Here is a 27,230-nt window from a genome sequence, read left to right as displayed (position 1 = left end):
CAATGAATTCATAAAATAATTCTCACACGTAGTTGTTTAAATCACCGCATTCTCTAAAAACTTGTAGACATTCTTTTTTTGCTATTAAAATGTCAAGTTCACCATACACATTTTCTGACTCTGAAACGATTGATGATACTAATTCCACGATAAGTGAGAGTAATACCATTATACAAAATCAACATCAGCAAATTTCCTCAACACGAAAAAACCGCAGCCATACAATATTTTTTTTTCGCGTAGATGGTGATTTTGCCTATTGTAAAATTTGTGAATCAAATTTTGCCAACACAAATAAAAGAGCTTATGGCTATAGTCGGAAAGGTGGGAATACAACTAATCTCATAGCACACTTAAGAGATAAACATAATATAACTAAGGATAATTATTCAGAATATCTGGATGAACACGAAGAGGTATTTCATTTTTTAATTAAGTCATGTGATTATGTCGTACAAAAATTTTTTATAAACTATAAATATTATCTATTAGCCAATTGCTGAACTCGCAAATCATCCTTCGACAACATGTTCTCCTAAATGACAAGAATTAATCACCAGAAAAGTTACTGCTTTTATTATCAAAAATGTTCAACCTTTATTTGTATTACAAAATCAAGCATTTCAAGATCTTGTATTAACATGTGAACCGGGTTATAAAATTCCCTGTGATAAATCTATTAAACAAATGCTTTTTTTAGCATACACATGGAGTAAAAAACAACTTCAATCCTTATTACAAGATACAGCAGTAACAGTACACCTGACGACTGATCTTTGGACATCTAAATCCCGACATGGTTACCTTGGTGTGACTGCAACATGGTTAACTGCGGACTTTGAGTTTCAAGAAGCTCTATTATCATGCAACCACCTTCCTTATCCTCACACTGGTGAGGTTATTTGTGAAGAATTATTTCAAATATTAGAAAGTTGGAATCTGAAATCAACAGCTTTTACAGTAGCAACTGATAATGGAATGAATATGGTAAAAGCAGTTCGTTTATTAAAAGAAAATTATCTTGACCAAATTCAACACCAGTCTTGTGTTGCACACACTTTGCAACTTTTAGTAATGGAAGGTTTAAAGCAATGTAAAGCATTCCATCGTCGAATAAAAAGTTTACAGACCTTTTTTCGCTTACCTAAATAGGCTGAAAGACTTCATTCAGCACAACAACAAAATTTCCAAATAAATTTATCTGAAAATGAATATATGAATCCACTAGAAGTTTTGACAGATGTCAAAACTAGGTGGAATTCTACATACTTAGCGTGGAAACGAATTCTTGAGTTACATAATTTCATGAGAAATGTATCTACAGATTTACTCTCAAAATCTGACTGAGCATCTCAAAAAGAAGGTGAAAAGCTAGAACGATTATGCTTAAGTCCAGATGAAAAAATGTAAATTTATTTATTTTTTTTAGACAAATTAAATTCTTTCATTAATGTTTATATATTTTTAATAATAGATTTCTCCAGAAAATGATTGTCACTTTGGAACCTTTTGAAACTATAACACGTAAAATTAGTGGTGCAAAATATCCAACATTAAGTCTTGTTGTTCCATATATGTATTTACTTAAAAATAATTTTGCACCAAATGAGGAAGAAAATGAAACCTTAGATACCTATCTTAGTTTAATTTATGGATCTAATGGTGAAGAAGAGGATTCTGATGTGGCTAGTGATGATGAATATATTCCATCAGGTGGAACAAGACAATATTGGCAGCATTCACATCATCAATTTCACCACCAAAGACGTGGAAATACACAAAATAGAGGTCAGAGTCAAGGTCGAGGTCGTAGAAGGGGTGGTGCATCCACATCTCATCCAGTTGAATCAAATTTGGATGATATAAATACTGTAGAATATTTACAGCCAGTAAATACAGAAGGTTTATTGCAAAAAGTTCGTGCTGCCATTTTCTTATCTTTAGATGAGCTTTGGACAGTGCCATCTAATATTATGCTTGTTGCAACATTTCTGGATCCCCGCTTCAAAAACTTTGATTGGTGTAATGGTAATGGTAAGGATGAAGCTAAACAATTAGTTCAAGAATTGTATAATGCAAAAAAGGACTTTCTACCTCGAAATAGTATCAATAGTATTATAAGCTCTTCAGATGATGATGATGATATTTTTAAAGCACTAAAAGTTAATAAGGAAAGAGTGCAAGATGATGATGAAGTGATGCTTTATTTGCAACAAAAACAAGTCAGATTGAAGGATGATCCATTAAAGTGGTGGTCAGTTAATGAGATTACTTTACCAATTTTAGCTCAAATTGCAAGAAAGTATTTATCCATCCCTGCAGCATCAGTACCTAGTGAGCGTCTATTCTCTGATGCTGGCAATCACATATCTGCTAGGCGGACCCGATTATCTCCAGAGTTGGTAAACAAAATGTTGTTTTTAAAGAGAAATAGTGATATTTTTGATATTTTTCCTCCATTAAATTAGCCTAGTAGCTATATGTAACTTAGGTTTCTGTATAAATTTTGCTTATTAAATAATAAAGTGATATTTTTGTTGCGCAAATAATCAGCACTTAAAATCATTCATTCAGTTATTTGCGAAAAATAATTGTATTTATATAGTAAAATGATTTAATAATTAAATTTTTATTTTTCATTATTTTTTTCCATTAAATATACATATTATTTGTAAAATTTGCAAATTTGCTAATCTAATTTTTAAAATCTATATAAAAATGATCGGATATATTAAGCATAAATTTTCATTAATATCAAATCGGTTTGGGCATCCGGTTGCACTCGTTTTAAATGCAAACCGGTTTTTATAACATAAATCCGGATTAAACCGAATCATTAAAAAAACGGGTAGAACCGGATTTAAAACCGGATGGTGCATCCGGTTCCAAACTCTAGCAGTAATATTGTATTTTATTTGTTAATGAATAAACCCTGCTGATTTGTTTCCGATTTCTTATAGATAAACAATTCGTCTTATTTATCACAGTGTTCATTATCAATTGTTAACCTTTGTTATACATCATTTGCCTATTTTTACACGATTTATTTTCGATTATCAGCTATTTATCATATACACACTCTACTATTACCTTACCAGTTGTTAACCGATCCTTAATCATTCTTCTGTTACTACCTAAATAATCATCAAAAATCGATGGTAACAATATTAATTATATACAAATGCCCAATTCCAGCAGAAGAAATTTATGAAATTAACGTGCAGTTTTTGTTCCATTATTTCTTATTTCAGTACTGATAAATTATGAAATTGAAAACGTATATAAGCTAAAATAATAACATTATTACTTATCAGACACATTCTAATTGATGGTTACTAAGTTTTATAAAAAAAAATACTATAGAATATATAGAAAGTAAGTAATAGAAATTGGCAAAGTAAGTAACGTAAAGTCACATGATCTATTATGTTACTTCTCTTATATAAGGTACGGAGCGTAATTTTTTTTGGTAAATACTTTACGTTACTCCTTATATTTGCCACATGATCGCGTCATGTTTATTTGTTTATCGAATCTCGTTTTCAGTATAGGTTCATTTCCTTGGTTTCTTCCGGAGGTTCAGTTGTTTCGTTTCTTACTCATCTTTTATTATTTTTTATTTTGTTTCTGTTTCATATTTCGGTTTTCACTAATTTTATTTCGTTTTTTTTTAGATATTTTAGTTCTTTCAGTTCTGAAATTAATGAAGGTATGCTTTTTTTTATTTTTTATTTAATTTTTATTTCGTTTTTATCTTATATTTCGTTTCTTACTAATTTCATTTTTTTTTACTTTATTGTTTGTTTTTTATTTTTTACTTGGTTTCTTATCATTACCCAACCTCCTATCATGATCTTTTTTTTATTTTTTGTCTCTCATCATTTTTCACCTCATATTACTTCTCATTATTCATCTCTCATTATTTCTATTACATCTTTTCATTTTCCATCTCTCCTGTTTACTTCCCATCATTTCTTTTTGTCTCTCATCACTTCCTTTCGTCTCTCATCGTCTCCCATTTCTTTTTGTCTCCATCACTTTTTTTCGTCTCCCATCACTCCTTTTCGTCTCCCATCACTTCTTTTCGTCTCCCATCACTTCTTTTCGTCTCCCATCATTTTTTTTTGTCTCCCATCACTTCTTTTCGTCTCACATCACTCCTTTTTGTCTCCCATCACTCCTCTTCGTCTCCCATCACTCCTCTTCGTCTCCCATCACTCCTCTTCCCTATAAAAAAAGAAAATTCGGAATTTGTCCTGAAAAGTATGGAAAATGTCCAGAAATTTTCCGTGCGTCCGGAAAACATTCGGAAACGGTCACGTTTTGGAACATTTTCCGGACGCACAAATTCCAGACATTTTCTTGACACTCTAGAATTTGTCCGGAATTTGTCCAGAATCGAGCGTCCGGAAAATGTTCCAAAACATGACCGTTTCCGAATGTTTTCCGGACGCACGGAAAATTTCCGGACATTTTCCATACTTTTCAGGACAAATTCCGAATTTTCTTTTTTTATAGGGCTTCGTCTCCCATCACTCCTCTTCGTCTCCCATTACTCCTCTTCGTCTCCCATCACTCCTCTTCGTCTCTATCACTTCTTTTCGTCTCCCATCACTCCTCTTCATCTTCCCACCACTTCTTTTCGTCTCCCATCACTCTTTTCATCATCCATCATATCCTATTTCTCCTTTTTGTTTTCTATCACTTCTCATTACTCTTTTTACTCCCTTTCTTCCTCTATTACTTTCCATTACTCCATTGTTATTTCATTTTTTTATTAGCATCTTTCTCCTTGATCATTGTAATTTACTTATCTTTTTTTATTTAATGTTATTATTTTTTATTTGTATCAATTCATTAAAAATAAATACAGTAAATTTTTTCTTTAAAATCGAAAATGTGGGACTTAAATTTTAATATTTGCAAATAAAATCTCATTAAATAAGATTATTTTGAATAAATATGTTTGCAAAAAAAATTTTAAAAAAAATATCTTCGCAATAAAATTTTAAGTTTAGCCGATCAAAAATTAGCTAAGTTAAAAAATCAAACATCAGCCGGTTAATAAATATTGTACATCATGTGACATATTTGGAAAAACCCAGATGATATTTAGTACTTTATATAACCCATTTTGAGATACAAAAGGGTTGAGGCGCCACAAGGCATTTTATAAATCAAAGTTTATATTAGTAAGGGGAGTAACGTAAAGTAAATATAATTGACTTTACGTTCCGTGCCTTATATAAGGAGAGACTGGAGAGTAACGTAAATTGGCCCAAAATAGTAATTTTATGTTACTTACTTAGCCAATTTCCGTTACTTACTTGCTACCTACCGGAATTTTTTAACCAAGATTTAATAATTTTTTTTCAATTTTTTTTAAGACTGAATTTTTAATATTTTCATCCTGCTTTTTTTCTCTATATAATCTATACTAATACTGTGTTTTTTTTGTGTAATTTATTTATTTATTTTTATACATATTTTATCATCGTCGTCTCTAGATCGGTGATCGGATCTATTGGATTGCTGTGTACATGATTTTTTATTTTCAATAATTTTTTTCTTAATATTTACTAATTTATTTTTTCTATTTTTTCGATAATAAATACTTTTTATTGAATAAATAAATATCCTATGTGTGATTTTTTAGTTAGATTAAGTGTATTTTTTTTTACTTAGAAAATAAAAAACTTGCTAATATTATATAAAATCTAATTCATATAAATATAAAACAAAAATTCTATTGTTATATTGATTTAAACTCATCCTGTTGCAACGCAACAGGCTACAGTTAGTTTTAACTAAATAATTCAAACATTAAAATTATTGACAAAAAAAAAATGTATAGAATACTAAATCATCTCTAAACAATTTCTTCTATAGTGACATTGTTAAGATTAATAATAAAGATTTTAGCGCAAATTGGTTTTCTAAAATTTCCAATTTGTATGGTACACTTTTTTAAAGCTTCCGTGTCAAATTCGTGAATGTTGCTAAAATGTGTTCGTAATAGTTTAATTAGTGATCCGTGAGTCAACTGATACCCGATTTTCATTCCTTAAATAATGCTCTTTATGTGAACCCATTCAATACCAACATATATTAATACATAATATTTATCTAAAGTTTCAATAGTTTGTTTTTTACAATATTTTTTCACGATTTTTTACTTTATTTTACGCCACGCCAGATTCCCATTTTCTGCAGATCGTCTGCAGTTGACTCGTTAAATGTTCCTTAACAATAGCTTCTTGTATTTTAGTATCACATAATTTCATATTATAAACATATTGTATAATCATAATTGACAGAAAGTTTTGATTAAATAGTCAAAATTGTAAATTTTAGTATGTATTAGTATGTAAGGTAACGAAAACAAACCAGTTTAAAGTATTTTATGCATCTTATTCTCTGATTAACATTACTAGTATTAACAGTTGTCTATTATTAGCTGCAGTGCCGCGGTATTGCATGAGAAGTTAAAAAAAAAATAATTAATAATGTTTTAATGATAAGGTTTAATTACATATGTTGACTAGAGAAGGCTAATTAGACGTGAATGTGTCACCACCGGTAATAATTTTTAAAGAATTAAATTAAAAATTAGAAGTTTCTTATGTTTTGATTTTATCGTTATGCTTTTTTAAATAGAAATAGATGTAGGTTGAGCTATATGGTTTAGAATGTTTTATAATGATTATTTTTGGAAGGTATAATTATAAATAAATACCTTTAAATATCGCTATATTTAACCAAATAAACTTTTTTTTTATTTTACAATTATAATTACATAATTGTGGATTTAATAATAAATTTTTACACCACGGGACTGGACATCAAAAAATAATGATAACAAAATTTTTCTTCAATATAAAATTATTACTAATGCTTTTATAATTAGAATTTTCTATTGTTTGATTTGCTCGAATTGACCAACCGAGATGGGCCTATTACACTTGTTGTGACTGAAATTGAAATTTAACTGAATTTAAAATTCAGATATGGGAATTTCTGGAAAAGTTGACTGAATTTTAAATTCAGACATTGGAATTTTATCTGAAATTAAAATTCAGACATCTTAATTTCAGATAACCCTGTAATTGAAATTCCAATTTTATCTGAATTTGAAATTCAGACATTTTAATTTCAGTTAACCCTGTATCTGAAATTCCAATTTTATCTGAATTTGAAATTCAGATATTTTAATTTCAGACAACTTTGTATTTGAAATTCCAATTGTATCTGAATTTGAAATTTAGACATTTTAATTTCAGTTAACCTCGTATCTGAAATCCCAATTTAACTGAAATTTATTGAAGATCATATCTGAATTTAAATTTCAATCGGCTTTCCCAGAAATTCCCGTATCTGAATTTTAAATTCAGTCAAATTTCAATTTCAGTTACAACACTATCGTCAAAATTCGGATCATTGTAACATGCTGGTGTTAATTACGCAAATTATAGCCTTTAATACTTTATAATAAAAATGTTTTTACAATTAAAAATAAGCTTTTTTATTTTATGTATTTTTTTTTTTAAAAAAAAAACGGCTGATTCTTTTGAACTTTTTTTTTAAAAATGCTTTTTAAATAATTTTTAATAAACAAGTGTTTTTCTTATAAATAAATCTTAGATTAACTGGCCGATCTTGTTTTTAAAAAATATTTTTTCTTCATTACAAATTATAAAAAATGGCCTTTTAATTGACCAATGATTAAATTATAATATATTCATTTTCATTATTTCATTCTTACATACCGGTTGCATAAGATATTTGTTAACAATATTTATTACTCATTAAAACTCAAGCTATCCAATTTGTTACAATTTGTATTACATTTTAAACTTTCAGATGATAATGAAAATTCAGTTTTTTATATTATTGTTACACAATTTTTAAAAAATCTATATCGCAAAATTAAACAAATTTATCAGTAATATCAATTTTGAAGCTTTTGTTACAAATTTATCACCTGGTCAGTTAAAAAATATTATTATTGCAAATGAATTCAACATCCGGTCAAAAGCTTTAGTGCTGCCTGAACCTAGGTCAGTTGTTTGCTTAATTTTAAGCAAAGAAATATAATAAAAGAAAAATGCCAACAAAACAAATTTACTAATTGTAACCGGTCAATCGGTTTAAATCGAGATAAATATAATCAAATTATATTCACAAAAAAGTAATACTAGCAGGTTCAAACCAAGCCAAGTCATATATTTAAATTCAGGTCAGACTGGAGGCCTCTAGTTTAAGTATAAATAACCTGATACCAAATTTAATTTATTTAACAGTTAATAATTTATTTTCATTATTGTATAATTTATATCTTAATAGGAAAAAAAGCAACATTTATCACACAAAAATAATATACACATTCAGATCTTTATACAATTATACGAACTTAAACTTAATTAATTTACCTTCTTTTAGTGGTGATAATTCTATTCAGTTTATTGCGATTATAAAAAAGCTATTTTTAGATCATTCTTTTTTTTTAGAATAAAAAACAGTAGTTTTACAGAATGTACGACACCAAAAGTGTGATGATTCGATTTTATGCAGCATTTCAAATTTAATAATATTTTTGGCTCATCATACTGTACAGATTTATATATCAAAGTGCATGGACTAAAAAAATCAATCATATGAAAGAAATAAACCATGACATTATTGTGATTATTTTTGTTCTAAAGATTATTTTGTTAATTAAATATATGTAAAGCCTATAAAAAAAACGTATAAAAATGATATTTAAAAATTTTGGTATACGAGAAATATAAGAACTCTTTTCTTTGAATACCTTTTTGGTCGTTTATAAAATTTCTAAGCCACACCGATCAAACAATTAAAAATAAATTGCCGTTTTCTCGATCATAATCACGTGTTAATAACCAATACAAATGCACAATTTGTGAAAGATCATAAATCTGAAGAAAAAAAATTGATATTTATTTTTACTGTTCAAATTTTTTTTCGACGCAAATTTACAGGAGTAATTACGTCCGCAAATGACGTTAAACTGTGACCTTTGAAAATTAGAATATCAAATTTAGGAACCAATGAATGGAATTTGTAGATCACTGTGATTGTGAACAATGGTAATAAGATCGACATGATTATCACAAAGGGGAAGTGATTGTGACAAAGGAATTGTAGATCAAATGATACAATGAACTTCGGAACTGCGTACTGCGTAATAATGATCATTGTGACAATGACATCGGAATTTCAAGAATTAGAGATTACATAATCATCCGATATATATAGTGTAGGTGTAGTTATGGGCTAATTCAGCCATAACTTATGGCTGAATTATCATCAGGAAAACCACCTTTTTACAATAAAAAACATGATTTAAGTTTAACATTAGCCATATGTAATGGACTCAGACCAGAATTTGGAAAAGGAACTCCTGAATTTTATAAGAAATTAGCTTATAAATGCATGGATGCTAATCCAAATGAAAGACCAACAACCAAAGAATTAAGAAATATATTTGATTTTTGGGATGTTTCTATTGGAGGTAGTAGTTATGGTAAAGTAGAAAAATTTGGTTATAAAAGAAAAGAAATTAAAGCAGCATTTGAAGAAGTTGATAAGAAAATACCAAACATCTCAACTTCGTATGAAAAGAATTCTGATGCTGTATATACTAGTAGAGCGTTTATATTTGGCAATGTATTACCAAAACCCCATTATTACTTCATATGTCAATAATGAAGGTATTTTATATTTTATTTAAAAATTTTATTTTTACTTAAATAATTATTAACTTTATTAACTTTATTGTTTCAATAGTTTGTGGCTCTCAATTAATCGACTGGAAGTATCTAATTCAATACAATTAAGAGGTACTATAGATATTGACGATGAAAGTAAGGTTGATGATTTTGTGAATTAAATATTATTTATTTATAAGCTATAGTAGAATAATTGGTAGCTTCCTCTATTTTACTATTTAGCTCTTAAAAACTCTAATAAAGATACTAAAATACATAAGAATCATTGATTTAAGTTGGTCGAATGTTCTGAACATTATTGCAAATAATACGGTACATAAATATTTAAAAGCGATATAATAATTTTTTAAAAAATTATGAATCAAATGCGTGAGTAATATTTTAAATAAATGAAGTATAATTCTTGCATCAAATTTTAAGATTTATCATTGAGAAGGTCAGCACCAAATGAATATTCAGAAAACCACGCAAAGGCGAAGAATTTTTCTAAAATAGATTTATTTTCCCAGTTATTCTTAAATTTCCAGTTGATTTTCCAATATCACTAATGTCGATTCCATTACTACTTTGCTGATATTCCTACGATTAGCCCCACAAAAGACGTATCCCAATTGTAATTGGAAAATATATCCTATGGTAGTTGAAGAAAAACATACCATCAAAATTATAAATGAAACTCTAAATGTTATTAACTCAAATTCAATGGTTTCCTCTTTTTTTTTGATTAATGTATAAAGGATAATTTTGTCCATGCGCTGAAATACTGTATACTATAATAAGAAAATTTTTTATGAGTTACAATTATAATGTACATGCCGCTGCGGATAATGGATTATATTATAAAAAATTGATGTAAGACTTCTTTGTAAAGAATATATTCATTTAACACGTATGCATATAACCGAATTTTGTTCATATATTTCATTTTTAAGCAGCACAGTTTCATGTGTAAGTGGTGCAAAAAAATGGAAATTAACCATTAATTTTAATTTTTTGCACAAAAATAGAAATTTTATTTTACATTCAGGATTCGAAATTATGTATCACGCGTATCACGTGATTTAATACTAATGTTTGATCTAACTTTTTTTTTTTTAACAAAACTTTTCTTTCATTTTCCCCCCCTCTCTTTCTTTTTCTTTTTCTTTTTTTTTCGTTCTTCCCCTTTTACCTGTCTTTTATTTTCCTTTCCTCTCCCATTTTTTCCTTTTTCCTTTTTTTGTTCTCTCCCTCTCTTTTTATTCCTCTCTTCCTCTTTTCATCCTTCACTTTTACCTAAATTAACCACTTTTCTTAACGTGAAAAAATTATAGATAGGTACATTTTAGTTTTAGCGATCTCTTATGAAATTGTAAGTAAATTTGGGGGTTTTAATTTATTTTTTTCGTCTTTAGTACTAATTCATTTTTTTTAGAGTTTGTCTCATTTTGGCCTTTAAGCGTGTTGGAATTTAGTGGGTAGGTTATTAGGTTTCCTTATTTTTTTTTTATTTTTACAGTAACGAAATATTTATTAACAGTTTGAACTTTCTTTTTTAGACAGTCTAGACACATGGGGATTTGGTGAAAAATCAGCTTTACTACTTAGCCTTAGATATATATCCTAGTCACCTAACCCTTATATTCACAGGAAATATCAAGAAGTTTTTGAAAAGATTATGAAACAAAGATAAGAAGAAACAGGATGTGGGATTTTGGATAGTCGGCTAAAATACTACTTGACTCAGGAATTTTTTTCTAGATGAGTTTGAAGGTGGGAACTTGAGCATTTTTTTTTTAAACCATTTTTTTTAATGAAACACTTACAAGCGTTTTATTTCTTCTTTTTTTATATGGAAAAAGGCAGCGACGAAGACGCCGCATATCAACCTAATCTAGTTAAACAGTAATTAAGGGATATATTCATAATATAATATAACCGATTCCCTACAATAAAATAATATAAAAAAACGTTTATTGAAAACATTTTCCGCATTAACCTTATTTACTGTAATCGATAAGCGATCAATTTATACTTATCAGCCTTAGTATGATAAGTCAATATAAAAAAGGACTAGAATATTAAAAAAATATATTATTCATAAGAATAGAAACTGAGATTTATTCGATTATCGCGAAATTTGTAGTCTTTATTTAAAATGAGTAGTAATTCCCTCAATAATACAATTGAATTATCTATATGTTTATATCTTTAATTACTCCTTCAATCTTATATTTATCGACCAGTTTCATATATGAATCAGTTTGATAAATATAATACTCAAATAAATGAATGGAAATTGCTTGTCGTCCTTTCCATTTTTCAAAGAATGCCTCTAAAGTTTCTAAAGAAAACCTAATACCATGAGGAATCCCTATTTTTCTTAGATTTGTTGATGCTTCTTTAATTAACACATTTGATAAGTAATCCCCATATTCTAAATCTTTCCCCTTTTCATATTTTTCTTTAAAATATAAAGATCGTAAATTCTGACATTTTTTAAGTAATATTTCAAATTCAATAAAGTAATTTTCCAATAATGGAAACATAGGAATTGTTAAATATTCAATTAAAAAACAATTTTCATAAATTGTACGAATAAAATTAAGAGAATCATCAATAAAAGAATCTTTTTCTACGCAAAAATGATTGATCCTTAATTCTCTAAGAAATAAGCTATTTTTAATTATGTAATTAACTTGGTAAATATATATAAAATCTATTTCTATAAACTCAAGGTTACGATAAGCCATCATTTCCAATTTTTTATTAAAATCATCATTATTTGACAATAGAGGAGAACTGATTTTCAATATTTTTATATTATGAAGTCCTAGGAGTGCGTCTTGTAGAAATGTATAATCACCATCATCATGGTAATTATCTAATGAATTATCAAACTGAAAATGATTAAGAGTATTTACATGCTTCTTTAATGCATTAAAAATTTCTGTATAAGGATCTTCCAACATTTCCCAATAATACATGTCATTTTCTACTTCAAATTCATCTACCCATTCAAAATATTTCAAATTTTTTTGAAATTCGATTAATCTAGTAGTTCCAGGATTAGCTTTTAAGTTTTTATTAATAATGATGATTCTTTGTATTTGTTGACAGATATGTGCTAATCTGTAAAAATACTTGGGATTAATCAATGTGTGACACGTTAATTCACAAAGTGATTCAAGGCGGAACTTTGCTTCTGGAAAGTGTAGTATATCATAGGTGCCACATATATTTAAATACTTTATTTCTGGACATTTCTTCATCAAGAAACTATAAATTTCCTCTTGTAAAAGAAATCGATTATATTCTAATGATCCAATGGAAATTATAACATCTATAATTTCTATATTAATGCTCCTACAGAAAGACAAATAATCAAATGCAAGTGATTGACCTGGAATGTTGAATTTTTTCTTTGTGAAGAATTCTTTAATATCATTGGACAAGTAAGAAGTAAGAATATAATATAAAGAATTTTTATTATAATAATTAATAGAATAGTGCCAGGGGTTCCTCCATAAAATTGGAATCATGGTTTCACACCAAACTCTATTAACCATTAAGCATGAAAAGAGGAATTTTGGATTATCTCGTAATTCCTCAAATATTAAGAAAAGAATATCTTTATTAAGTTTGGACATTTTTCTTTGAAAAAAAAAAAAATAGGGGGGGGGGAAATAAACAAATAGAATACATATTTATATAAATTCCGGTGTACGACCATTATGTTGATCGACAATGTTTCACCGATGTAAAAAACCGCGTTAAAAATTGTTAGTTTAGATGTGATTTTCATAAAAAAAATGTTTCGATACTTGTTATGTGAATTATTTTGCATACCATCAAATAACTAAGGATTATAATTTTATTTTGATGTTAACTAACTTATAAATATTGATTATACGTTAAATTATTAAGAAACTTATAAGTTTAAACAAGTTGTTATTGTACAATCTAAATTATTTATTATAAATAAAGAACGTGTGCACAATATTTACGTCGCTTCTTGTCATACTTTCATGAGGTTAAAGAACTTGTTTTAATAAATTCATGTATAACGAATGGAATAATCTATCGTGGTTTATGACATAAATTTACGTTAAGTTACTTAATTTTAAATCAATATACGATAGTAAATACATTTACTAATTTGAATAAATTTATTAAAATTATTTAAATTACAAACTAAGAATTTTGTAAAACATTTACTACTCTAGCCTTAGTGTTTAAATAACCCAAAATAAATAAATAGATAGATAAATAAATAATTGATAATAATTTAAAATATAACAAAACATTAATAAATGATTCAAAATCCATCTAAAGTTAAAAAATAAAAAATTATTAATTAATTATTTGCTTTAAAAAGAAATTTAATTTATTTAAGAACTTACCATCAGGAATTTCCAGTTCATCTTGTTCTTCCGAATGAAGATTTGGATTATTATATACTTCGTCTTCATCTATAAGAAAATAAACATACTTAAAATAGTATAAAAATTGTTTGTTATTACGTAAAATTTTCACCTACCATCGACATGTTGTTGAGTTATTACCTTTTCATCATCTAAATTTTAAATAAAGTCGCATTTAATAAATAAATTTGATAAAATGGATGATTTTATTTTGTTAGTTATTTACTTACTATTTGATTTTATTTGCAACTTTTTAAATAATTTAGATAATTTTTTATTACTATCTAAAAATTAAGATATTAGATTTAATATATAAATCAATCTCGATTTGGCAATAATTAAAATACATTACCTCTAAAAATAGAAATTACTTTTGATGATTTGCTATTTCGCTTATTTGATTTATTAAAATTATTAACTAAAATAAATAACAATTATTAAACTTCATTATGTAATAATCCAACGCTGTAATGTTAATAATTACTTACTATTGTTAGGAATGTTAAAATCATACAATTTACTATGAAACACTATAAGTAGTAAATTAAAGTATTAAGTATTTTAAAAACTGCATTATTATAAAAAATTGTAGAAATCATTATTTATATGGTTATACCTTCTTGTTCTTCTATTATAATATAAATTCAAAAAAAAGATAATATTAATAATATATTTTAAAATAAATACATTCATTAATAAATATTATACACTTATACCTTCTGTTGCATTTCTTGGTTCAGGTAGATTTCCAAAGTTGTGAATTTTACTTGTAAATAATCTGCTACTCGTATAATTTTCTTCTGCTTTATTCATTTCTAAATTATCCATTTCTGATTTGAATAATTCATCAGACATATTTTGATAATCTAAATTAAATCTTTGCATTCTTTCCCAAAGTGTATTAGCGTCAGGTCTTTTTAATGGATCAGCATCCCAACATTCTTTCATTAAATTTTTATATTCTAATGGAGTTCCTGGCACAATTTTTGGTCTTATACCGTTAATAATATTCATTACAATATCATTTTCATGTTCATAATTTATAAATGGTGGTTGTCCAGATGAAATTTCCCACATAAGAATTGCAATACTATAAATATCAGATGCAAAAGTATATTCTCTTCCAACAATAACTTCGGGTGCTATGTAAGGAAGATTTCCATATATACTTGTTGAAGATTTATCAGCAGGCCCACAAAATCCAAGATCACTAACACACCAAGAATTATTATATTGTGAAAATAATATATTTCCAGAATGTAAATCTCTATGAATTGCTTTCTCTTTATGAATAAAAAGAATTGCATTGATTATTTCATAAGTAATATTAATTCTTTTTTTCCATGTAAGTTGATTATGATTTTGTTGTAAATATTTTCTTAAATCTATATCCATTTTCATCATTACAAGCATATAATTTCCATTTGATGGATCTTGTGTTAAACCATAACATCGAACAACATCTGCCCATTTATTACTTATAGTTAAATGTGATTTAGCCTAAAAAACAATAATTTGTAAAAATGCTTATATTAATACAAAGTGTGCATAATTTCATGCAATAAATTTAGAATATAATTATACAAACCTCTTCAAACCAACTTTGATTTGCACTTTCAACATTTTCTAATTTTTTTAATATTACTTTGAAATTTCCAAATCTTTTTAATTGTTTTTTTTCAGAATCCCATTCTTTATACTTTCCATTAATCCAATCTGCTGTATAAATTTCTGAGAATCCACCTTTTGTTAAATATTTAATATTTTCTAAATTACTATATGGGATCCATTCAACTATATTCTCTGGTCCAAGAGATTCCATTTGACATTTCTGTATTAAATTATCAATATCATCATTCCCGGATGTCCAATTTGGAAAATTTTCTTGTAAATAATTTCGAACACAATATTCACAATATAATGTGGCTAAACATTCTTGGTTACAATTTTCACAAATTCTTTTTGTTCCTGAATTATTTCTAACTTTATTTCGATCATAATTTTCAACTAATAATCTTATTGCATAAGTTTTTTCATCATTTGTAAGAATTTTATCAGCAAGGACTGTTTGTTTTTTAAATTCAAATTGTTTGTGTATATCATTATAAATATTAGTATCTGTTAACGTTGTTGCTCTATTTTTTGTTGCATAAATTAACTCATATCGAAGAGTGAACATAATGAGAAAGAAAGAAATAATTATTTTTAAGTTCGTTACTCCGAGATAAATTAGTGAAATGCAAATTGTTGATCAAACTCATGTTGTGCCCTTGTGACCTTGAGGCGTAGTATTTTACGCCTCATAAACTACCCCAGTGGCACCGACAAAAATTTAGCGATCACGTGATCAATTTTGTAGATCATTCCCAAAAATGGTAAGCAGATTTAACGAAAAAATAAAAAAATAAGAATAAAACACAATATAAATGCCATAAATTTTTTAAACTTACATGGTATGTGTATTTTTGAACGCTCTACAAATTTACCTAGACGATAAAAATACATTTTAAATATAAATTTTTGACTTTTTATATAATAATTCGTAAATAATTAATTTTACAAATTTCTGTATTCAAAACCTACCTTTATTGCCTATGTAAACTTGCAGATCAAGCAAATTTAGGTATAGTGTACGAATTTTAAAATTAGAAAATGTCTGTAGTAAGCTTTATTCAAAAAAAATAATAACAATAAATTTTTTCGTTAAATCTGCTTACCATTTTTGGGAAAGATCGACAAAATTGGTCACGTGATCGCTAAATTTTTGTCGGTGCCACTGGGGTAGTTCGCCTCATAACCAATAAAAGAAAAATATACTACGATTTATTATTGTACTTTCTATATTTAGTATAACTTAAAATTAAAATTTTACTTTATTTATTTTTTTTTTTTCAGCGAATACAATTTATGTTTAACAAATTTGATTGTCATACTTAATGAAATGAGTATCCTTGTTATTGATTAATATTTCAAATAATTTGATAAACAAAATCAATGGTTGTTATTTAATAGACTATTAATTTATTGTTATTTTTAAATCTTACTTAAAAATTAATATGAACATGATTGATGAAAGGTCAATTTTTTTAATTTGAATTTATTTTAAATAATTGGTGAGTAACGAGCGTGAAAGATTAAGAAATCATTCAACTTATTATTTCTACAAAAAAAAGTCATATCTAAGAGAAGAATTTCTGTAGAATTATAATAATGATCGCAAATATAAGTAATATAAGTTTGAACAAAATATATGGGTAATGGTTAATAAAAAAAAATAAATGAAAGAAATTATTACATCATAAATTACATTCTGTGTGGTACTTAGCAATTTAGTGTAATAATAACAGATAAATAAGGAATAGATCAGGCGCAGGGATTTTCATATATTACATTGATGAATTGATTATTAGATGCACCCCATTCGCCTGATCGGCAAAGGATATAACCTTATCCATCATGTCTCAAATGCATAGGTTATATCCTCCATGGAAACCACGGTTTTTATTGGCCAATACTAAGCAGTGATCATGTGACCTTATAAGTGTAGACATTTTATCTTCGTAACTTAAGGACATTATTGTCTTAATAAATTTGAGGACATTTTTGTCCTCATAATTTTGAGGGCATTGTTGTCCTTGTAAATTTTGAAGAGATTTTTGTCCTCATAATCTTGAGGACATTGCTGTCCTTGTAAATTTTGAGGACATTTTTGTCCTCGTAATCTTGAGGACATTGCTGTCCTTGTAAATTTTGAGGACATATTTGTCCGAGAACATTGTTGTCCTTGTAAATTTTGAGGACATGTTTGTCCTCATAATCTTGAGGACATTGTTGTCTTCGTAAGTTGAGGACATGTTTGACCTCATAATATTGAGGACATAGTTGTCCTTGTAAATATTGAGGACACTGTTGTCCTTGTAAATTTTGAGAATACCATTGCCCTTGTAAATTTGAGGACATTTTTGTTCTTGTAATTTGAGGACATTCTTGTCCTTATAATTTTGAAGATTTTGCTGTCCTCAGGACATTGTTGTCTTTGTGGATTTTGAGAACATGCATTGTTGTCCTTATAAATTTGATGTCCTGACATATTTGTCCTCATAATTTTGATAATATTATTGTTCTCGTAATTTTAATGATATTGCTGTCCTCTACTGTTCTTATAAGTTTGAGGACATTTTTGTCCTTGTAATTTTGATAATATTGCTATTCTTATAATTTTGAGAACATTGTTGTCCTTGTAAATTTTGAGAACATACATACATTGTTGTCCTTGTAAATTTGAGAACATTTTTGTTCTCATGATATTTTGTCCTCATAATTTTGATGATATTTTTGTCCTCATAATTTGGATGATATTGTTGTCCTCATAATTTTGAGGACATTTTTGTCCTCATAATTTTGATGATATTATTTTCCTCATAATATTAATGTTATTGCTGTTCTCATAATTTGAGGACATTTTTGTCCTTGTAATTTGAGGATGTTGTTGTCCATATAATTTTAATGATATTGCTGTCCCCATAATTTTGAGACATTGTTGTTTTTGTAGATTTAGAACATACATTGTTGTCCTTATAAATTTGATGTCCTTGCAATTTAAGGACATTTTAGTCCTCATAATTTTGATAATATATATTATTGTTCTCATAATTTTGATGATATTGCTATCCTCATAATTTTGAGGACATTTTTGTCCTCATAATTTTGATGATATTGCTATCCTCATAATTTTGAGGACATTTTTGTCCTCATAATTTTGATGATATTGCTATCCTCATAATTTTTAGGACATTTTTGTCCTCATAATTTTGATGATATTATTGTCCTCATAATATTAATGTTATTGCTGTTCTCATAATTTGAGGACATTTTTGTCCTTGTAATTTGAGGATGTTGTTGTCCTTATAATTTTAATGATATTGCTGTCCCCATAATTTTGAGACATTGTTGTTTTTGTAGATTTAGAACATACATTGCTGTCCTTATAAATTTGATGTCCTTGCAATTTAAGGACATTTTAGTCCTCATAATTTTGATAATATATATTATTGTTCTCATAATTTTGATGATATTGCTATCCTCATAATTTTGAGGACATTTTTGTCCTTATAATTTTGAGGACATTTTTGTCCTTATAATTTTGAGGACATTTTTGTCCTCATAATTTTGATGATATTATTGTCCTCATAATATTAATGTTATTGCTATTCTCATAATTTGAGGACATTTTTATCCTTGTAATTTGAGGATGTTTTTGTCCATATAATTTTAATGATATTGCTGTCCCCATAATTTTGAGACATTGTTGTTTTTGTAGATTTAGAACATACATTGTTGTCCTTATAAATTTGATGTCCTTGCAATTTAAGGACATTTTAGTCCTCATAATTTTGATAATATATATTATTGTTCTCATAATTTTGATGATATTGCTATATATCCTCATAATTTTGAGGACATTTTTGTCCTTATAATTTTGAGGACATTTTTGTCCTCATAATTTTGATGATATTATTGTCCTCATAATATTAATGTTATTGCTATTCTCATAATTTGAGGACATTTTTATCCTTGTAATTTGAGAATGTTTTTGTTCTTATAATTTTAATGATATTGCTGTCCCCATAATTTTGAGACATTGTTGTCCTTATAAATTTGATGTCCTTGTAATGAGAACATTTTAGTCCTCATAATTTTGATAATATATATTATTGTTCTCATAATTTTGATGATATTGCTGTCCTCATAATTTTGAGGACATTTTTGTCTTTATAATTTTGATAATATTGCTATCCTTATAATTTTGAGAACATTGTTGTACTTGTAGATTTTGAGAATATACATTGCTGTACTTGTAAATTTGAGGCCATTTTTGTCCTTGTAATTTTAATGATATTGCTATCCTCATAATTTTGAGGATATTTTTATCCTTGTAATAATTTGAAGATATTGTATCCTTGTAACTTGTGTTTTCATAATTTTAAAAACATTTTGTCTTCATTACTTGAGTTGCCTCACATTTTTGGATTTAATTATTAGAGATTATTTTTATCTATATGTTGTATCTTAATTAAATAGACTACATTCATATATCATTTTCCATAATTCATATTAATCTTATGATCATTTACGTAGGTAACAGTTGGATTTGCATTTTTGTTTGCCGATCATTCATTAATATCATATAAAGAGATTATCTTAATAATTGATCTTTTTCGATTTTTTTTAATTAATAAAATGTCAGATTTCAACAAAGTATGTTTTAATAATGTTAAAAATAATTTATGAATACTAATATAAACATCTTTATTTATTAAATTTAAGGTTAAAGAGATAAATTCTATGAATTTTGAGAAAAATACTCTTAATACTAAAACAAAAAAAGGTCAGTCAATATAATTAAAGTTTAAATTTTTTAAGATGTAATAACAATTTTCCGCTTTATTTTACATTTAAAGGACCAAAATTTTATAGACCTTATAGAGTTTCCTTTAATAATAAAGATGCTGGAAGAGTTATAAACAATAAATTTTCTAAAGGAATAAATAAGTATAAAGCATCCAGTTATACAAAACTTCAAGTTAAGCAAATTTTAGAAGCAAAGAATGATGAATATGAAAATACTGGTGAAATAGAATTTGCTGATAATAAATCCAATCACAAAAATATTAGTTATCAACAAAGACAAATTACACTTTCAACAAATTGGAAAATGGGGATGGATGATATTTATAATATTATGTTAGAAAATGAAGCAATTCCAAGCAATGCAACTTGCATTAATTGTAATAATTTGGCTGTATTAAGGTGCTTGGATTGTGGAACAAAAATATTTTATTGTAATTCATGTTTTAATATTTTTCATCACAAGGTCAATTTATTTCATCGTACTCTTATATTTGAAAATTTTCAAATTCAATCAAATGATGTAAAATTGCCACAATTATGTGAAGGAAATTGTGAGCATTCTATAATTAGAATTTTAACAATTACATTAAAAGGTAACTAAAGTAACTTTAATTTTTCTAAACTTCAGTTATTTAATAATTTATAATTCTAATTGTTTATATTTTAGGATGGTTTTATATTCAGCTTCCAGCATGTGATGGAAATGTAAATTCATTAATCAAAAATGGATTATTTCCTGCAACACCTTGCAACCCTTCACTTGCTTTTGATTTTGAAGTATTTGAACTTTATTATAAATTACTTTTTGAAGCACATGTGCCATATTTGGCATTTTGCAAAGTTTTAGAAGCATTACAAAGTAAACAAATTATAACACAAGTAAGTTTTTCAGCTTTATATATTAAAATTTTATTGTAATAATTCTAATTTTATATAATTTGTAGAATATATATCATTCATTTATTTCTTCATTTCATCAATATCTTGGATTGAAATCAAGAATTCAGACTAATTTTAGAAAAGCTTATAAAAATAATGATAATGAGTTTGGATGTCCTGCATGTCCACAAGTATATTTTTATTTTTACTTATTTATAACAAAATAAATAATTCATATTTATAGTATAAAAATATTATATTCATTCTTTAGACCAATATTTTATTAAAACATTAATCAATATAATTAATAAAAGCTAACTATAATATTTTTACAACTTTTATTTAGCCAAATGAAGAAAATTCAAATACTATTATAGCATTTGATGGAAACTTTCAGCTAAAAAGATTAAAAAGTGCGGGAAATGATGTTGAAAATCGATTAGTTAATGATAGATTTATTATTTCTGAAGATAATTTTAGATGTTGGTTGTTATCAAATAATCAAGCTTCAACTACTAATATTCACTTAATGAATAATAACAATAAATCCGAGGTAAATATTAATTTATTTATAAGCTATATAAGTTGTTAATATATTTATTAACATATATCAGATTTTTAATTTTTATTTATTTATTTATTTATTTATTTTAAAAAAATAGACCGGGCCAACATCATGTGAATCCAATTTTAAGGCCACTAACCAAATAAAATCTCTTCAAAAATTTAAACATTTAGATGATACAGGAATATTTGGAAGTACATGTCGGCATGGAATTCCCTTAAAATTTTTAAATTTGCGTAATATGGGTGAAAGGTAATAAATAAATTTGACTATTATAATATTATTATTCATATTAATTTAATAATTATTAAATAATTTAATTAGATATGTTCTAGCAGAATGTTTAATTGATCATTTTCAACAGCAATTTTCAAAATCAAATCAGAAATTTATATTTTTATATGATATTGCTTGTTTTCTTGATGCTCATATTGCCAATCCAAACAATATCCTTTACCCTTATCGTGAAAGATTTACATGGGCAGTTTCTATATTTCATGCATATGCCCATACATCAAAATGCCAACAAAAATACCATCCAAGGGTAATTAAATCAGTAGGTCTTACTGATGGTGAATCACTGGAGAGATTGTGGTCTTACCTTGGTAAATTTGCCAAAACTACTAAATATATGAAATTTGGTCATAGATTGGATATTATAGGAACAGCACTTGAATTTCATTATCAAAAATCTGTAGAAAAATTAGGTTTGAAATGTATATTATCGATTATAATTATTTTCTAAAAGTAAATTACTAATTATTATTTATTTATTATAGCAAATAATCTGTTCAAGAGATACAAAAATGCAAAAAAAGTAGAACATGAATCATTAGAAAAATTAAGTCTTCTAAATCAACAACATAATATAGATTTCAAGTTAATTGAAGAAACAATAGAAAAACAAAAGACTTCTGAATATGGTACAGTATAAATATTATTATTAAAATATGTTAGATTGTATATAACTAATATTTTTTTACCATTAGCATTTAAGCATCATTTAGAAGGAGAACATGCATACTTTGAATTATTAATGGAATTAAGAAGTATTAAGTTAGTGTATTGCATTATATATTGTAATAATTTGCAATTATTAATAGAATACTAAAATTTTATAATTCTACTATTAGCATTGAAACTACAAAGATTAATAATATAAAGAAGAAAGAACTTTTAAGAAAAAAACATGATAATATACTTAAAAAAATTGAAAATTATGAAATATCATTAAGTATACCTAAAACACATCGGTGGGATCCTATGGATTCAAAATATAGTGCATATCTTGAATTTTATTGTATTAATCAACTATCTAAATTTATTGATGGATTGAGAAAAGAAAGAAATGAATATTTATTCAATTCATCTTATTTATATAATGAATTTCACAAAGGTAATAAAATTTTTTTATATGTAATGTATAAATTGTTAATTATATATTAATTATAATATTATTTTTAAAAGGTCAAAAGTTAGCATCAAAAATTAAAAATTTGAATGCTAATGCATTAACCAATATAAATAAGACAATTGAAAATTATAATCAAACAAGAGAATTTTTATCGTCTACACAAAAGAAAAAATATCTAACAGCATCAATCAAGAATGTTTTAGATAATCAATCTAATTTTTGGATATCACTAGATATTATTTTAGATGAAAATTGCAATATACCACGAATTATTATGTACAATGCAATACAAAATTTCAATAACCTTAATAGAAGTAAAGAAGAGCAAGAACTTGTCAAATCTGAAATTACAAGACTTGTTATTTTTTGGTTAGAACAAAAGGAACTCATTGAAAAAGCTATTAAATTTCAGGAAAAAAAGGTAAATAAATTTATATGATTGAATTACTTTATTAATAAATTAATAAATTTTATTATTTTAGGATGGAATATATTGCAATTTAATGAAAGAGTTAGATAAGATATCATTAAATTTAGAAATAGCTAAAAATATGAAAAATAAGATTTTTGGAGACGATGATAATAATCAAAATATTATTTATGATGAGGATTTTAACTTTATTGAGGAAGATGAAGAAGAAAGATATGAAGAAGAGAATGAGGAAGTAGAGGATAAGGAAGAAGAAAATGAAGAAGAGGAGAGTGAAGAAGAGGAGAGTGAAGAAAAAGAAAATAAAGAAGAGGAAAATGAAGATTAAGATAAAATTAAAGAACAGAAAGAAGTAATAATATAATGATTATAAAAATATTGAAAGAGGTGGATACCAGAACTTTTACCTCAGTTGGACATTTTTACTTTTTCATTTTGTGATTTATTTGAATATTTAGCATAGTATACACAACAATAAATTTATACATATTATTGTATTATATATTATAAAAAAAGAAAATTTTGTATGAATTTTTCTTGCATACCAGTTTATACTATTAGAAAAAAAATTAAAAAAAATTTCAATAATGATTATTATTATGTGAACTCATTGTTATTTATTATTATTTGTTAAAAAATACTTAGAAAAAAATTTATTTAATGATATATCTGTATAATTTATTTTTTTAAATGATGGCATTCAAATGCCTTTTTTAATTAATAAAAATAAAAGATCAAGGTTTTAAATTTTAATGGGTACTAGGAATTATAAGAAATTCCTTGATGTGTCAAGAAAATACCATCTGATTGGTCAAGATCAATACTTTTGCATCCAAGCTAAAGCAGCCATATTTTAGATAACAAAAAAAGTAAACTTGCTATAAAACTCAAATTTAGATATATTTAATAAACTTTTATCTATTTATTAAATAATAATTATCAACTGATTAAATTACTAGTAATTATTGTATGAAAAATATGCTTTTAACACACTAAATAATATGCATTTAAATTCCTAATATTCAAATTTAAAATACTAATTTTTTTTCCTTTAATGTTGATTTTTTTATTATGAAGATATTAGTATTTTTAAAATTATTAAACAGTAAATAAATTTAATTAAATAAAATTAAATAAATGGAGTTAAAAAAATAAAATAAAAGTGTCATAAAAATAAAAATAAAAATGCTAAAATAATTTAAAAGAATTATTCAGGTAAATTAACTATAAATTTAAGAAAATAATAAATTACAAATATAATAAAATTAGTAAAATTAAAAAAAATCTGAAACTAAATAATACAAAAAAGGTTATTAATAATTAATTAAAGATAAATTAAAAAATATTATTATGAAATAAAATTAAAAAAAATCTGAAATAGATAATGAAAATAAAATTAAATTACATAACAGATTAACTAAAGATAAAATTAAAAGAATTTAAGCTAAAATAGAATTCTAATAAATAAGCTATATGGACAATAGACAATTTGTCTTTGCTTTTTTTATTGTGGTATATAAAGATATCAATTACAAAATAGATAGCAGAAACCTTTAAAAAGATTAGAAGTATAACAATAATTGCTATAAAAAGCATTTTTTTTTACTCATTACAAACTGTTTTTAAATTTGTATCCTTTTTTTGATTTTTTCACATATTAGTAATTTATTTTTTAATATTTATTAAAACAATAATTAAAATTATAAATTTATTCAAATTATAAAATTTATCTTCTGACAAAAGAACTATTAGTAAAACAAATTCCTAAAAAAAATTCCAATGAAATAATTCTTAAAAAAATTCTCTAACAAATTTATTAAACAAAACCATACTACCCTAATACTTATTAAAAAAAATAAAAGCCTGGTTAAAATTTTTTAAAAAGGATTGACTAGAAAACTTATAATCATATGCATTAGTATTAATGTTGTCTATTTTAAGCATAAAGAAAATATGCATTATATAGTGACCAATGTATGATGATGTACAGTAATGTATAATAATATGCAATACATTTTATAAATATACAATTAACAAAAACCTATTTACATTCCTCAAAAAAAGTATTTAGAAATTAGAATTACAAAAAAAAATGCAAAAAAATAAAAAACTGGTGATTAGGGCTTCTTCAAATTTTATAAATTTGTTATTAAATATACAAAGTTACAAACTTTATGTGTATAAAATTTCAACCTTCTATCTTGAAAAAAAATTTGTTAAAAATTTAAGCTATGAAAAATATTAAATTTTTATAAAGCATTCAATTTGCCAGTTTATTAAAAATTGAATAATTAAAATTTTGATTTATACTATCAATTTTATTAAAAAAAGTTTAACACTTTATTATTTGATAGTTATTGAAAATATCATGATGATCAACATTTATATTTAGTTTTAATCAATAATTTTCAAAATAAATAAAAAAAAAATTATTAATTTAAGTTTAATATATTAAAATTAATCATGATGATCAACATTTATATTTAGTTTTAATCAATAATTTTCAAAATAAATAAATAAAAAAAATATTAATTTAAGTTTAATATATTTAAATTTATCTTAATTTTAAAAATTTAAATTTTGAGTCAATTTTAATTTTAATTTAATAAAAAACTAGCAAAACAAATTTTTCAATAAATTAACCCTTTATGTTTATAGTTTTTTTAATAAAAATATAGGCAGATTGACAATATTTAAGTAAGTATTTAAGTATTTTTTAAAATTTTAACAAATTTGCAAAATTTAAAGGTATTCTAATTATGATTCTTTATTTTTTGCATTTTTTATAGTTCTGATTACTTTTTTTAAAAACTGTATATATGAATAATATTACTATACTAATAATATTATTACTTATTTTTATTTTATTGTAGCTTTCACGTTTTACAATGAATAAGAAATGTAAATAAATAATAAAAAATTAAAAATAATAATAATAAATTTGAGAAAAAAATTAATAAATGATAAAAAAAAAAAGGCCTAAGGAGGGGGTCTGGGGGGTCTTCAGACCCCAGAAAAAAATTTTTTTGTGTTAAAATTTTTTATATGTTTTTGAGCGAAATTTTATTAAAAATACAAATATTTTAATTAATAAAAAATGCGAAAATAGTGATAAGGTAAATCAATGATATAGACACTAATATTATAGCTATTTCAGTAATTCATTCATGCATTTACATTTTGATAAACATTTATTTAGAGATAATTTAGAGTACTGGTCAAATTATATTTTTTTAATGTAATATTAAAAAAAAAATGATTACTCCCAAAGATGAAGAACAACAAAAATCACATTCCAAAGATAAAAAATAACAAGATTAAAAAGTAATTATGTCTAAAAGGTAAAAGAACAATAAAATTCACATGCTTAAATTCTGTA

General features: G+C 25.2%; 4 protein-coding genes across 4 annotated transcripts; 1 reads left to right on the top strand and 3 right to left on the bottom strand.

Annotated features, from left to right (window-relative positions):
* Positions 1-9,312: 9,312 nt before the first annotated feature.
* On the top strand, positions 9,313-9,726 carry OCT59_017129 (uncharacterized protein; the record flags this gene model as incomplete). Its single annotated transcript, XM_025330870.2, has 1 exon — positions 9,313-9,726. One exon carries the CDS (start codon positions 9,313-9,315, stop codon positions 9,724-9,726), a length of 414 nt encoding a protein of 137 aa, XP_025167178.1.
* A 2,125-nt stretch (positions 9,727-11,851) lies between these two features.
* On the bottom strand, positions 11,852-13,378 carry OCT59_017128 (uncharacterized protein; the record flags this gene model as incomplete). The annotated part of the gene is made up of 1 exon (XM_066146158.1): positions 11,852-13,378. One exon carries the CDS (start codon positions 13,376-13,378, stop codon positions 11,924-11,926), a length of 1,455 nt encoding a protein of 484 aa, XP_066003879.1. The 3' UTR covers positions 11,852-11,923.
* Positions 13,379-14,046: 668 nt separating this feature from the next.
* OCT59_017127 (uncharacterized protein) lies at positions 14,047-15,007 on the bottom strand (the record flags this gene model as incomplete). The annotated part of the gene is made up of 8 exons (XM_066146157.1): positions 14,047-14,057; positions 14,132-14,200; positions 14,269-14,304; positions 14,383-14,436; positions 14,505-14,570; positions 14,641-14,682; positions 14,769-14,780; positions 14,869-15,007. The coding sequence occupies 8 exons, from the start codon at positions 15,005-15,007 to the stop codon at positions 14,047-14,049; spliced, it is 429 nt and encodes a 142-aa protein (XP_066003878.1).
* Positions 15,008-17,761: 2,754 nt separating this feature from the next.
* On the bottom strand, positions 17,762-18,112 carry OCT59_017126 (uncharacterized protein; the record flags this gene model as incomplete). The annotated part of the gene is made up of 1 exon (XM_066146156.1): positions 17,762-18,112. The coding sequence occupies one exon, from the start codon at positions 18,110-18,112 to the stop codon at positions 17,762-17,764; it is 351 nt and encodes a 116-aa protein (XP_066003877.1).
* Positions 18,113-27,230: the final 9,118 nt, after the last annotated feature.

Source organism: Rhizophagus irregularis, chromosome 25, assembly GCF_026210795.1.
Source record: "Rhizophagus irregularis chromosome 25, complete sequence".
Classification (NCBI taxonomy): Eukaryota; Fungi; Glomeromycota; class Glomeromycetes; order Glomerales; family Glomeraceae; genus Rhizophagus; species Rhizophagus irregularis.
The sequence above is the reverse complement of the archived record's forward strand: the minus strand, read 5'-3'. Positions and strand labels throughout refer to the sequence as shown.